Consider the following 14045-nt stretch of genomic DNA (forward strand, 5'->3'; position numbering starts at 1 on the left):
TTGAAGAAAATGAACCAATCAGTCTTTCCTGCGTGGATTTATTCAGCTCCTAATTAGACGCTGCCTTGGTTAATTATGATTGGGCTCTTCTGTAGAAGGGGGAAAAAATCCCTCCCTGCCCGACATTGACAGAATTAGTGTCAGACTGTATGATAAACAAACACCTCAACCCCACAGTTAGTGCTGCTGAAAAGCCAGCATCCCTAACCTAATCAGGTTTACTATTAACGGAGAGTCAAACTCAAACTGTACCAACAATCTGCACTAAACCAACATTAATCTAAAGTATCAGTTTGGATCATTTCCATGCAGTCTTCTGCCACGGGCACAACTGTTAGTTTTAATTGCTAGCATTTGTAGTCAGCAGTACATTTTATTGCATTTTTATTCTTTCATATCATTACAATTGCTCTCAGAGTTGTGTGATTTTATTATCAAGCTAAAAGCAGATATGACCTGGAAACAATCATCAATTTTAACATTTTCTCTTGCTTGGAGAGCTGCAGCCCTGTTTAGTTTTGCCTCAGTCCTTCCTTCTTTCCTCCAACTCTTACAAAGTAAGACATATTAATAAAAACCCCAAACTGGAATGGAACTGCTGGAAAATATTATATTACCACTTTAACAGTGATAATATAACACTGGTTAACTGCTAGTTACTGAATGTATTTTTAAGGAGTATAAAAGGAGGAAAGTCTTAAACCTTTTTAGCCTTGTGGTTGACGGATTGCAGCCTCAGGTCAGGTCCCAAAGGTGTAGGCTTAAAAAAGGCAAGCAGTCTTTTCTCAACAAAGTCCTGGACTAGAACTGACTAAAAGACATCACATCCAACTTGCATTATACGAGGAGGCTTTCCAATAAAGCGAAAGTAACAGCCAGTTCTTGTCTCACAACCTCTCAGTCATCCACATGAGCTGTCTGGTGATTCATAATAAAACACCTCCAACTTGTGACTCACAAAATATAGATAAGTCCTACAGCTCTATCACTTTTTAACCTTTTTGTTTTTTTGAGAAAGTAGTGCTATTTGTAAGGTTCATTTACATTTAATTTTTCTAAATTTCTAAATCATTACATCATTTCAGATTTGAATTTGTGAGGTTGTATTTGCCACAAACATTGATACGGTTTATATTTCTTTTCTTCTTTTTTTCTTCAAAATGAGCCAAGCTCTTCTGTGTGAAAGTCTTAATTTCTGATGTTACCAGTCATTAACTGTACTACTGAAAATATTAATGTCTTTTTACTTTCTACTTACGTCTTTGGGCAAAATGTAGATTAACTCAACTCACTCTAATAATCATATTCCTACATAAAATGTACCCAGGCTCAGGACCACAGGTCTGCTATACCATACTGTAATGCTTGAATTAGAAAAAGAAAATTTCTCCAAAAATCTGTTGTAAATTTGTTTAAATATTCTATTGAAAAGATCCCAAAAAGCATTCAGTTTAATTGTCTGCAGAGACCCTGACCAGGTGTGTCTCAGAAAACATCTATGTCCTAACGTGTTTCTCTATGGTCATGTCTCTCCTTAGCTCGTCTCTGTCATAACACTGTATTGTTCCGTATATTGACTTTCAGTGGGACTTTAGCACAACTATCCCCCCCGCTCGTCCCAACAACAGCTTGTAATTGCATTTTAATAGTCAATTAAAGTTGGCCCATCAATCAATTTTTGCTGTGGACATGGAGTTTTGATTTAATTTCTCCAAAAAACAAACAGTTTTCATCGTGTCAGATCCAATTAACCCGGGCTGCTTTATTAGGATGAAAGGTGCGCATTGCAGTTGCACATTTATGCCGAAGTAAATTTTTGCTCTTTAGAAATCAGAGTACATGAAGAATGAGCAGAGATGTGGGTTTTGTTTTAGTTTTGTGCTGTTTTCTAAGGATGCGTCTAACAGGGTTTTAGTCTAAGAATATGCACTGAAATCTGATCAAGAATAAGCCAATAAACTGAGCCAGAGAGTGGGGCTGTATCTTGCTGACATTTTTGTTTTCACATCCCACAATCACTTCCTCCTGTGGGAACAGGCACAGATTGCACTCCATTGATAACTTATCAAGATAAAAAGCTTAAATGTCAGTTTTTCTCTTTTATCTTTTGGCTTTCTTTGATATCTGACACTTTCCTAATGCAATATGTGTGTCAGGCTTTCTCACTGTGCACAATGGCCACGCTGAGAAGTTGTTAAAATGACAAAACATATTAGAAATATGCAGCATTAGTACTTTTTGTGTTTGTTTCTTTGTTTGTTTAAAACAGTTACGGGCAAGAGGGAGGAGACAGTCTGTTAAAAAATATACATTCATTCAAATAGATGGTAGTTAAAGGTGTGATTAAGTGGTGTTGGTTGCTAGTTATTGTTGGGGTTAATTTGTATGGCACCTCATGTGTCTGTGATAGTCATCTTGGTTACTAATGACTCTGTGTTTGGTGTCTGCTCTGATACCTGCTGTTGTTCTCTGATGAGAGGGAGAGTATAGAGCCACCTAAATCTGAAGGCAGACAAGAGGTGGAATAATTGCTGTTTTTTGTGCTAAACATTATCTAAATGCTGTGAAACTCTATGTGTGAGTCAGAAAGAGAGATTAAATAATAATAAACTGTAATAAAAACTGTATGTACCAGAGCCACAGATGGGCGCTTTAAAGGCACAATATGGGAGGTGACAGAATACGGTGCTATATTTACACGTTTCCCTTCTTTTCTAGTGTTTTTATTTGTATGCTCACTCAGATTTGTGTGCGTGTGTGTGTGCATGTGTGTGTCAGCAGGCGGAAGATGGAGAGGAGGAGAACCCGCTGGAGAGCTCGACGTCTTTGGAGCTGGAGTTTGTGGATGATCCCAATTTTAAAAACAAGGTCAACTTCTCTTCCAGTGCGGTCCAGATTCCTACAGACATATACAAAGGCTGTAAGTGAACAAGAATACTCTTTCTTTATGAGTGTCGTGGTGGAAATGTAATCGAGTGAGTGGTTCTGCATATGCAGCATAATAATGTTGGTTAACACCAGAGTGCTCTGGTAGAATTGTGACACAAATGAGAGAACTGCTAAACAACTGAGTTTATTGTGCTAACCACTACAGTTAAAAATGAGCCCTACTGCCCATACTGACTGTTTAATGAGCACACACTGCATTTCCTTTATGTGGCCAAAAATGTGAATAGTGTTTAAAAAAAAAAACAAAAAAAAAACATTGCACACAAATAAATCAATAACCACAACAAGGCCATGGCACCACACGCACAAGTTTCTGAAGAATCACAAAGAAACAGAGCTGTAGTAGAAGACTGTTCACCCGCACCTCTCTCACCTGTGTTGTTGAGATCATACGGCAGAGGATGAGGGAAAAATGAATACAGTCGATCTCTACCAGACTCTTTTGGAAGTCTTTCTGCCAACTGATATTTTAAAACACGACTCAATACCCACGAACTCCACCATGAACCACAAGCTAACTGTCAAGTGTGCTTTTATATGATGGTAGGGGTCAGGTAGTGTATCATAGTTAAATGAATAAATGTTCAAGTATGCCCTGGGTGCAGTATTAGTCATGAAATATATATCATTGTTTTCTAAGGAGACAAAAGTGAGGGATTTTGAAATTTAAATACTTAAAACATATATTTTGGACATATATTTGAAAAATATTGTACCAAGAGATGAAACAACAATTGAAACCAGGGCACAGGCGAAGAACTTATTATTATTAGTGATCGCCGCTGCAGTCGTCATCAGAGCTATCTGCTAATGGCTGAGTGAGGGTTACCGTTTGAAAAACCCAGATAAGAACGCAGAATGCATATTAACCCGCTCTTTAAAGCGTTCCTGCTGAATGATCTCAAATATGTGCAGGGCTATGGTAAAAACCAGTTAATTTCTTAAATGTTATACAGAAATAGAGGTTTACCTGTATCATACGTGCACCAAGATGTCTTCTCCTGGTTTCCATACACACCCCTGGTCTGTAGATAGAAGACGGTCTCCTGATTTGACTTGACCTCTCCCCTCTCCCAGTATGTTAGCTTGAACTCTCCATCCTTTTGTATCAGCCAGCATGTTAGCACACTAACATGATTTTAGATGACAGACGGTCTCTCACCAGATCTGTACTGTATTCTTTTTTTCTTTTCCTTTTTTGCGTGGGCATGGTCTCCCCCGCTCGTGGACCCTGCCCTTCCTGCTTGGCACCGTGCTGCCCTGCGGACATAACACCATCCTTAGTCTGCAGCTGCCAAATGGACAAAAGGGAACACATGTACCTTCCGGGACTCTGATTTCGCTTGGCATGTTCCCTCTGTTATCCACCTCTAACCTTTGGACACTCTCTGCCTGCCTCTTAAAAGACTCAAAAACCAGAGCATGTGCAGACAGACAGCCATTTTCACAGTGGCAATTTCTTTTTTTTCTCTCTCTCTCTGTTATTGTCTAGCTCTTCGTCCTCTTTGTTGAACAGGCAGTGTATGGCACCTGTCTGTGACAATGCCCTCCAGCTGTGTCTCCAGACAAATCTTGTCAGAATTAGACACTCTTGGTTCGGGAGGAGATGTCAAAGGCCACAGCTAACTCACAATAGAGCAATCAGGCCTGCACATTGTTCCCGCAGCCATTTTGTGCCAGCTCTGGTTCCCCTGTCTGAAGATATGAGTCAGAGAATAAAGGCCTCTCGATTGAGCCTGGTGGAGACTAGAGGAGTGGAGTGGTGCGGTGCATGGAATTAGCTTTTTCGGTTCTCTTCTGTAGAAAATGTTTACTATTGATGTTGTTTAGTTAGCTCCCATTGCGCGGTCTGCTGTGCTGAGATTGCCAATTGCAGATTTTGTGCCAACTCCATTATGAACATGTGTGCCATGTTTTAGTTGTTGCTGATAAATAAAGAGTGTTGAACAACATGTTGCTGCCCTAATGTAATGTCATTTTAAAAGACGCTGTGCCACCAAACCAAATGTCCCAGGCACAAATGTTGGTGTTAGAAACATCCATTTTGTGATGTTCGGTGTGCAGTGCAACGTAGACAAAGCTTAAGGGGAGCGCCACTGATTCTACACATCAAAGTCTGTTTACAGTTCTCGTGGCGTACGACTGCATCTGTGAAAAAAAGCTGTATGGAGCCTTTTGTGGCTTTTGTGGAGTTGTGCAAGGTGGTAAATTCCTCAGTTGCAGCTGAAGACTGTAAGTCAGAAAATGACACAAAAAAAGGAAAGAGTAAGTGGAGTAAAAAAAAAGGTAAGCTCACCATACCCCTGTAGCCGTTCCTCATGTCCGCTTGAGGTCACAGTAGCTGCTACCTGCATAACACAGCTACATTTCTGACTGAACTCTCAGCTAGTGATATTGTGTCAAACATATCAATTTATTGTTACATATTGATGCCATACATTATATAAAACAATGGACATAGCTACTTTGATGTCACCCATTGTTTTGAAACTTCAAGTTTGGCATTTTGCTGTCTTGGTTTGTTTTTTGGAGCCATTTGCAGTAAACGCTTTGCTGTTGGGACATGATGTCTTTATGTTCCGCTTAGCAGCAGCGGCTGAGTCAAGTGTGACACCTAGTGGTGAAATTTGGTAAATAGGTATGGTAGAGTATAGAGTTCGGCATTTCAGCTCACACCATCTTGGTTTTTTGGAGACTGAAGTGGCCATATTTGGATGAGAGGGTGGAGCTGTAGAGTGGGTTGATCTGTCTTACAGACTGTGGAGACAGCCTCTTGCTCAAGCGGCCCCGCCCTAATACATAACTTTAAGCCTTCATATAAACACCTGTACAGTCTTAATGATTGTTGTAATTTGCTTTAGAGACACAAACTCTTTTTCTTACCAGGCTGTAAATGTGTTTATTTCTGCTGTAAAGTTAGGCGTTTTGAAATGGCGGTCTGTAGGTATTGAGTTTATTTTTGAGCCAGCCTCTAGTGGCCATTCAAGGAACTGCAGTTTTTGTCACTTGGGCATTGACTTTATTTTTCAGCCCTGGAGGTTGCAGCCTAATAGACACTGAATGTCTGAAATGATTTCAATACTCATTTTCCACAGAATTGATACACTGATACCAGCTAAGCTTTCTCACCATATCTTATGGTTTGCAGAGTACTTAAGTCATTTTGCTGCGCCCTGCCACTAGCAATACAAAGAAGATAAGTTATAATCATGTTATAGCCTTATTATATTTATCTTTAGGTACAAGATTTTACATTTTATGTCCTTAATGTCATTTTTCCTTTGGTAGATATGAATATCAATATTTTTGCATTTTGCGTCATATGAGAACCGGGTTTAGACTTTAAAGAAGAATGTGTGGAATAAAAATGCCAATATCGCTGGTTCAGCAGCATTGATTTTAAACCTGTTTTTTTAACTGTCCATCATGAGTTCAGAACAATTAATAATGGAAATGTAACAAAAATGTGGGCACATTTCTCCATGCTCTATGGCATTGTCCCATGGTATTACCTTTTTGGCAGGTGGTACTGAAAAAACTTGAAGGGTGTCTCAAACAACCTAAACCGCTTGTCTGTCCAGGGACAAATCTCGTGCTCCACCAGGTCTTACTAAGGCAAAATTTAGACTCACAGTAACAGGTATTATTGCATCAGCCAGGCTCATTCTGTTCAACTGGAAGAGCCCACACGGGCTGGAGTTTACAAAGTGGCACAAATATAAGAAAAACTAGTCAAACATGGCAGTTTTTTTCTGGCTCAAATCAAAGGTGCAGCATCTTAGAGCGCGTACTCAGGAACAGGATATATATGTATGTTTATACTATATATGCATTTACATCAACTTTATGTCATGGGAGCTGCGTTTACTTTAGTGAGATGGTGAAAGGGGGATTATTATCTGTGTGTCATGTTCTGCTCCGGTCCCAGCAGCAGGAGCCTGCAGGGTGCCTCCGAGAGGATGTCTGAGGAAACTAATGTGGGTGGATTGTTGTCCTCTGGGTCTGGAGAGGTCTGGATCTACAGTATAGTATCTGTGGGTTTAGGATTAGCAGAAAAGAAGCAGTGTGAGTGGGTAGATTCAGCGCTCGTTCCTCAGGGGGAGGCCGGAGGAAAGGCAGAGAAAAGAAAAGTGTAGGAAGAATGGAGCACAGTCTAAAGTACAGCATGGTGTTCAACAGTTGTGAAATTCTCAAGTGTTGTTTATTAGCACTTGTTTGCACTGAGTTGCTGCTTTGATTTGTAGACATTGTTAATGCATTGAATAAATTGACTGTTTTCCAGAAAATAGCAGCATGAATTGAGATTCACAGCAGAATGGGTGTCCTTGGAGATGGACGGGAAGAGACACAGATAGAAGGAAAGATAGAAAGAAAGAGGGGTGAGAGGAGGGAGACACTTTAATAATAGAAACCATTTAGAGCAAAAAAAAAAAAAAAAAGCATTTTCTTTTTTTTCTCTTTTTTATTGTGATCCTTTCAGCAACTAAATGAGGCGGTGCATACGTCCTGGTTTGATTTGTCTGCTAGGCCCCATGTCCGTTTATTGAGATTGAGAGTGTTCCCTGAGCGCAGTAATGAACCATTTTATGATTCATTATCCCACTGCTGATTCCTGCTGCCAAGTCTGCAAACTTTCTAATTAGCTTAGGTCAAACATTCATACAGTTTTCCTCTAATTATCGTTGCTTATTACGGAATGGACATCGCAACACAGCCACAGAGGGATAAATTGATGTGGGTGGTGTCGTCAGCGGAGGTTTTATTCCCAGAGCAAATGTTGCAGAAATGGTGAGAAAGAGGCAGGGATTTGCTGAATAATTGCGGAGGAAGGGCTCTGGGAATATAATCTTTAAAATAATCACTGAAAAATAAGCATGAAAACAGCGAGGGAATACACAAATTATTCTTTGGCGACTATTTTGTAAATTCAGTGGAATCTCGTTGGTAATTGGACCGAGTTCATACGGCAGATAGAGGATACTAATCCAGATTGGGTCATTCCACAGTTGCATGTCCATTATAACATGTTGAAAATATAGAAGGTTGTAAATCAGCCTCTTCGAAAAGGTAGCAATTATGTGTGTGTATATAGTGTGCACATTGGTGTGTGACTACATTAGTGTTTGTGTGAGAATAAGCAGCCACTGTTCCCAGCAGGGAATAAAGAAAACCACCAGTGAATGTGGGAAGCCCTTTCATTGAATTTGAAGTTTAAATCCGCTGCATGCGGTGCCTTTTCTGGCAGCCTAACGTCATGTTGTCAGTTTGCTATTGTAGTCAGGCGCAGTGAGAAACTTGGTTATCAGAAATGAATGGCGAGGACTGGCTAACTTTGTGCAGATGAAAGAGCAAAGCTTAAATGTTTTGCATGGAGCGATTAAACCCCCCCCACCCCGACACACACACACACTCACACATTCACAACACAGCCATGATTACCACTCTGCCCTGTACTTGACTGTCCGATTGCTGTTTAGTTTTTGGACCATATCGGTGGGTTTGCAAAAGTTTGCCCTTTAGTTGACCATATGTTTATTAATTACTCAACCTGTGTCACATTGAATTTGTTAGGAAAATGGTTTCCTTGGATGCCTCCTTGGTGAATATGGAATCCAAAAACTGAGAAGTTCTTGATGACCTGAAATCATAGGGGTCATGTTAAACACTAATTGAACTATATCAAAACATCAGATAAACCCTCACACAACTATGATAATATAATTATGACTGATTATATATAATCAAAGTCTCATTTATCCAGTATCCATTTATCCACTTGTATGCTCAGTACCTTCCAAACAGAAAGCCTTTTCCGATGGGTAACTGAACTAAAAGCCAGACTCCAATGACTAAAATAGTCATTTTACCTCACTGAACACAGGAGCCGCTAGTCTACCGCTGCCCTGATCAGATAGTTTGTTTGTGTCATTTTGTGACCCTCGTGTTTTAAAGTGTAAGTTCAGATTCACCAAAGTGTAACAATAACACAAATAAACTATCTTATTGATTCAATGGTGGATCAGCAGCTCATGTGTTTGACGAGGTAAAATCCCTGTTTTTGTTCATTAAGTTTGGCTTTGAAGAGAGCATGGATAGGTTTAACTTTCAGTTCAGTTCCCCATCGGAAAGGGCTGTCTGCTTGGAAGGTACTGAGCATACGACTGAATTTTGCAGTAAACGGTAGGGGTGGGCAGTATGGCCCTAAAATAGTATCTCAATATTTTGGGGTATTTTTTTCCATAATAATAGTCTTGAAGATATGACATAATACAGAAAAATATTTAAAAAATCTTTATCATTAATTCCAAGAACATACAATTACAACAAAATGAGTGTATTCAGGTATTCAGTAATAACGAGCCAAAAATTATATCTCATCTCTCTCTACCCCCCGACCACCACCCCCCCCGCCCCCTACTCCTCGCATAAATATCTGGCTTTTTTCCTGCTAAATGCTGCTCTATTTTAGTTGTGAACTTTGTCTACTGTGTGTTGGTTAAAATGGTATGCTTTGAAAAGTGGTCATCAGTCATATGTAGGCTAGGCAATAGGCTAAAATGTTCAATTATTTATGAGACTGTAATTAACAAGAGAGGAAATAAAATACAGAATCAAAATCTGCCTAAATCAGCAGCAAGCTTGCTCTCCCTACCCTGTGAATGTTAGCCTCCATTTTGTTACTGCACTCTGTCTGGTCTGTGGTTGGATCGCCTGTGGGGAGCTTCTAGCAAAAAAAAAGCATCCAATTCACCTTTTTAAAGAGCAAATTGCACAGGGTGTATGTAATGTGCAGTGGAGAATTGAGTGCAACAGATACAGCAGATAGAGAGTCGCAGTGTCGTCTGCGATTTGAAAAGACGGGGAAGATTTGCATCTGCAGGGTTTTGTGTGAGTGAAACTACCTCTGATGTCTCTCATCTTCTTTAAAATGGATGTGGAGAAAAGTCAGCTCACCTGGTACTGAGGGGACAAAGGCGACTTTTGATAGACAGACGCAGGTCTGTTCACAATAGGAGGGCAAAATGAGAAAGCGTTTGCTTTGTCACTTAGTCAAATTATATGCTGTGGCTCCAATTAGCCAATGTTCCCTTTTCACTTTGTGCTATTGCCATATATTTCTATCACAACATGCTACATTTGTCATCTTAAAGTCATAAGCTGTGCATCTTGAGATTTGCCTCAGCTAAATGTAAAATGTCATCTTTGTGTGCGTGTGTGCATGTGTGTGTGTTTGCGTGTGCACAGTACACGCAGCCTGTATTCGTTTCACACGCCCCAGGTTCCTTCCAGTGGAGGAAGCTTCCCTGTCAACCAACTCACGCCACGCTGGAGATCAACTCAGCCCGTCTCAACATCAAACCAGATTTAAATGTGTGGAAAAAAGCAAAAGTGATTTGTGAAAGAAGAAAAAAAGAAAGTGTGCAAAAAAAGTGCAAAAAAAGAAGAGCTAGAGAGAGAGAGGGGGGGGGGGGATAAGGGAAATGGGATTTAAAGTTAAACCAAAAGAGAAGAAAGACAGTCCAAACACTGCGGGCTGTATTTCTGTCGTTCTTGACTTTACAGACTCACATCTTTCTCTCTCTCTGCCCCTCACCCATCCACCCCTATAGTGTGTGCCCAGTGAAGGGGCACTATCATTTACCAGCACACTAATTAGAACAGTCAGCACAGCACAACTCCACTTCACTCACCACCAGGCTCACAAATTACATTTCATGTGTTTGTTATTTACTGCTCTTCTTTAATTAGAAAGAATATTTGGAGGAGTTCTCTGGAGGTGTGGTGAAATCTCTCCCTTCTTTCTTATTCTGTATATTGAATAATCATTCGTCCTCAGAGAAATTTCCACACTCTCTCTCTCTCACACACACACACACACACACAGTCTGAGATTACCATTTAGCAAAACCGAGGTCCTTGCTGACAAATACACTCATACTAAATGCTTTTTCTGAGTGAAACCGCTTGAATCCTTCACATGAATTTTAATTATAATGAGTTAGTGCTGCTGTTTTAGTTGCAAAGAAATTCTCGGGGACCCGTTCTGTTAAGCACACTGCAAAAGAATACAAATGAGGTTATACAGTATCTCCTGGACGTTATTTTTCTCTAACCAAAGCTACAAAAAGACACATTTTTTTCTCTGGGAAGGCTTAGACTTTGTGGATGTGTGAGCTGCTGCCAGTTCCTGTTGCTGCCTTTTCCTCTGCAGGATGAAAGGTTTAATGTTCAGGCTCTTTAACACTCAGCCAGGCCACAAAACAGACCTGAAAGAAGAGAAAAGACGGAGAGACTGAGAGGAAACAGGAGAGAGGGGAGATGGAAGAGGAATTGGGTTGGCAATACAGAGAGACAAGGAGGGGGGTGGCATATGCAGATGCAAAGATGCTGGTCTGTAATGACATCAGAAACTGCATTTACACTGCCTGTTCAAGGCGGGAATATCACGCCATTATGCCGCCTTCTCGTTCTGTATGTAACATTCAATGGCGGAAAGGGGGGACAGAGTTGTCTCGCCTCTGAGCCAGGGCCGTAAGGTAATAGCAGCGCCTCAATGACGTCTGTGTAAAACATAAAGCGTGAAGACGTTATCATGGGTGGCACAACTGTGATGTTTTGACGTTGTGTTTTTGTGTGCGACCCACCACGGGAGATTTAAACAGCAGCTGTTAGCATAGCAGCTAACTGAAAGAAGAACATCAGTCGTAAATGTCCGGAAATTGGGAAACAATGAGATTTAAGAGCTAGTTACCCTCTGAGCAGAGGATGAGCTCAACTGCTGTACAACAAAGATGGTAAATGATTGTGATTGACGTTATGCCATTGTCTGCAGAAGCATACTTTATGTCACTCTAGAGACAGACTTTGTTGCAGCCCTGTATCACGATCTCTGTGTAAAAGTGGCTAAAATGTGCAGGCAGTGTGGGTTTATCACCCAAATTACAACTTAACATTTTCTCACTTACTTTAGTGTTATTGGAAAACTGCTCACAGTGAGCCTCCTACAGACTGGGAGATTTTATAAATCTTGTAAGTTTAGTGCAGCCTACACTGTTCAACATGGATCTAACAAACTTGGGTACAATTTCAAATTTCAAATTTATGTATGCAGACTGTACAATGACAACATCTACTGAATCGTAGGCTGTGATGTACGTTAGTCGATGTTATTACATAAGAACAAAACTTCGTCAGTGTGCGTCATCTGCTTTAGTAGTAAGAGAAACATGAATCGAGCCCTTGCATTAGTGGCATTTATGTGTGTCAAAAAAAGTCTGAAGAAGAGGAGGAAGAAGATAATGTGGTTGCAGTCGTGGCTAGGGAAAAGAGGCCAGTTTTTGCAATGAGAGCTCAAAGTAAGGATTAGCATCTACTAGCATTTAGCAGTGTCGTGCTGCTCAGTGCGTCATGTCATGTTGCATTTCTATTGGTTAGTTAGCAGATTTAGCTCATAACAGCAGTCACACAGTGAGATTCTCATCCCAAATATCTGACACTCAGAATTTTATCCCAGGTTGTCTTTGATAGTACGGCTGTGACAATATCCGTGTCTGGATATTAACTGAGATTTCAAAACAAGCGGTACTGTGTCAGTGTTGCGCTACCTGTCTGTTTGAGTAATGTCGCCTGTATGTCAAAGTAAAGTAGCATCGAACTGCGCCACTTAGTCAGTGTGTTTAAAAAGTACAATATGTAAACCCTTCATGCCGATGACAGTAATAATGGTTATGACTCTTCAAACGGACTCAGCTAATAGCTTCAGCTCCATTATGGCTGTCTTATGAGGGGCCACTTGTTTTCAGCTCTGATGTATCGCAGGCCTCTGTGCCTTTTTCCTGCTATGTGTGTACAGTAAAAGCATGCTCCGATTTCTATAATGTTGGATTAATACGGAGCATAAGGCGCAGAATGGCTCAGATGGCTCTTTATCTTCCGTATATGAGTGTGAATAATGTGTGTGTGAGGGGTTGGGGGGTGGGGTCATAGGATAGGGATAGTGGCGGGGGTGGGGGGGTTGAGAAATGATCTCACGCAGAGATGCTCCATAAATCCCACTCATAATTGTTTCCCTACTTGGTGTGCAGTCTTTCTCCATAAAGGGGCAAAGCCAAGGGTGCTCTAAATGTCAGGGGAGCGGCGCGCTGATGAATTACCTTTTAAAGATATCAGAGAGAGGCGCGTTTCACGTGAAAGATGAGCCCAAACAGCGCTCGGAGGCCCTGTCTGCCTGTGTGAGCATATTTCCCCCCCAGGGGAAATTTGTCTTTTTATCAACTGTCCAGAGAAGTCACAGCATATCCTAAATGAATAAATCAAAGAGAATTAGTTTGCTCTGTTCTCTTATCTCGATGTGCCTGTTTTTTTCTGTAGAGATCACCTGCAGGTGTGTGTGTGTGTGTGTGTGTGTGTGCGTGTGCAGAGTTGGCCTGACAGTAGAGGTGGTTCACATCTGAAACTGCCCAGTCTTTTTTATTTTTCAGCTGGCAACATAAACACACACTTGCTTTGGTTTGTCTCATTAACCTGTGACTGAAAGTCCTGCCCTTTCCCCATTGGACAAAAAATCCCAGCTAACGTGTGGCGTTTTTATTTAATGGGAAAAGTTAGAATCGGCATTCAATCCTGGGAGAAATTACTCTGCAGTAGTCACAGGATTTTACTGGCTCCAGCTGCGATCAGCTCTGATCAGCCGTGATGGAAACAAGACACCCGGATAGACACGCAAGTTTTAGCCCCTTTGCCAGCATGATGCAAGTGATGTCCGCTACAAAGTATCGTCTGTCTTTGTCCAAACATCGTTCAAAATTTAGTTGCCGTTAAGTTTGAGAGAGAGGCTGAATAAGTGAGATACACAGGGTTCCCATGGTCACTGAAAACCTGGAAAAGTCATGGAATTACAGTTACCTTTTTCAGGCCTGAAAAAGTCATGGAATTACAGTGAATCAGAACGTTTTGGAAAAATCACGGAATTTTGTTGTGTGTAATAAAACTACTAGAGTAATCCTCTATTGATAACCTTCAACATACAATAACATAACAGCAAATTTATTTTCTGTAAATGATAATGTAACGTTGCTCTTGTATGCATCAGTGTG

At 40.8% G+C, this 14045-nt stretch overlaps 1 protein-coding gene across 1 annotated transcript in view; it reads left to right on the forward strand.

Annotated features, from left to right (window-relative positions):
• The window catches only part of cacna2d2a (calcium channel, voltage-dependent, alpha 2/delta subunit 2a), a 99130-nt gene that overhangs the window by 26357 nt on the left and 58728 nt on the right, over window positions 1-14045 (forward strand). The window contains exon 5 of the mRNA XM_042506155.1: window positions 2782-2920. Coding sequence (XP_042362089.1) covers window positions 2782-2920 — 139 coding nt within the window. The remainder of the gene's footprint in view (window positions 1-2781; window positions 2921-14045) is intronic.

The sequence above is a fragment of the Plectropomus leopardus genome, chromosome 2, assembly GCF_008729295.1.
Source record: "Plectropomus leopardus isolate mb chromosome 2, YSFRI_Pleo_2.0, whole genome shotgun sequence".
In the NCBI taxonomy this organism is placed as follows: Eukaryota; Metazoa; Chordata; class Actinopteri; order Perciformes; family Serranidae; genus Plectropomus; species Plectropomus leopardus.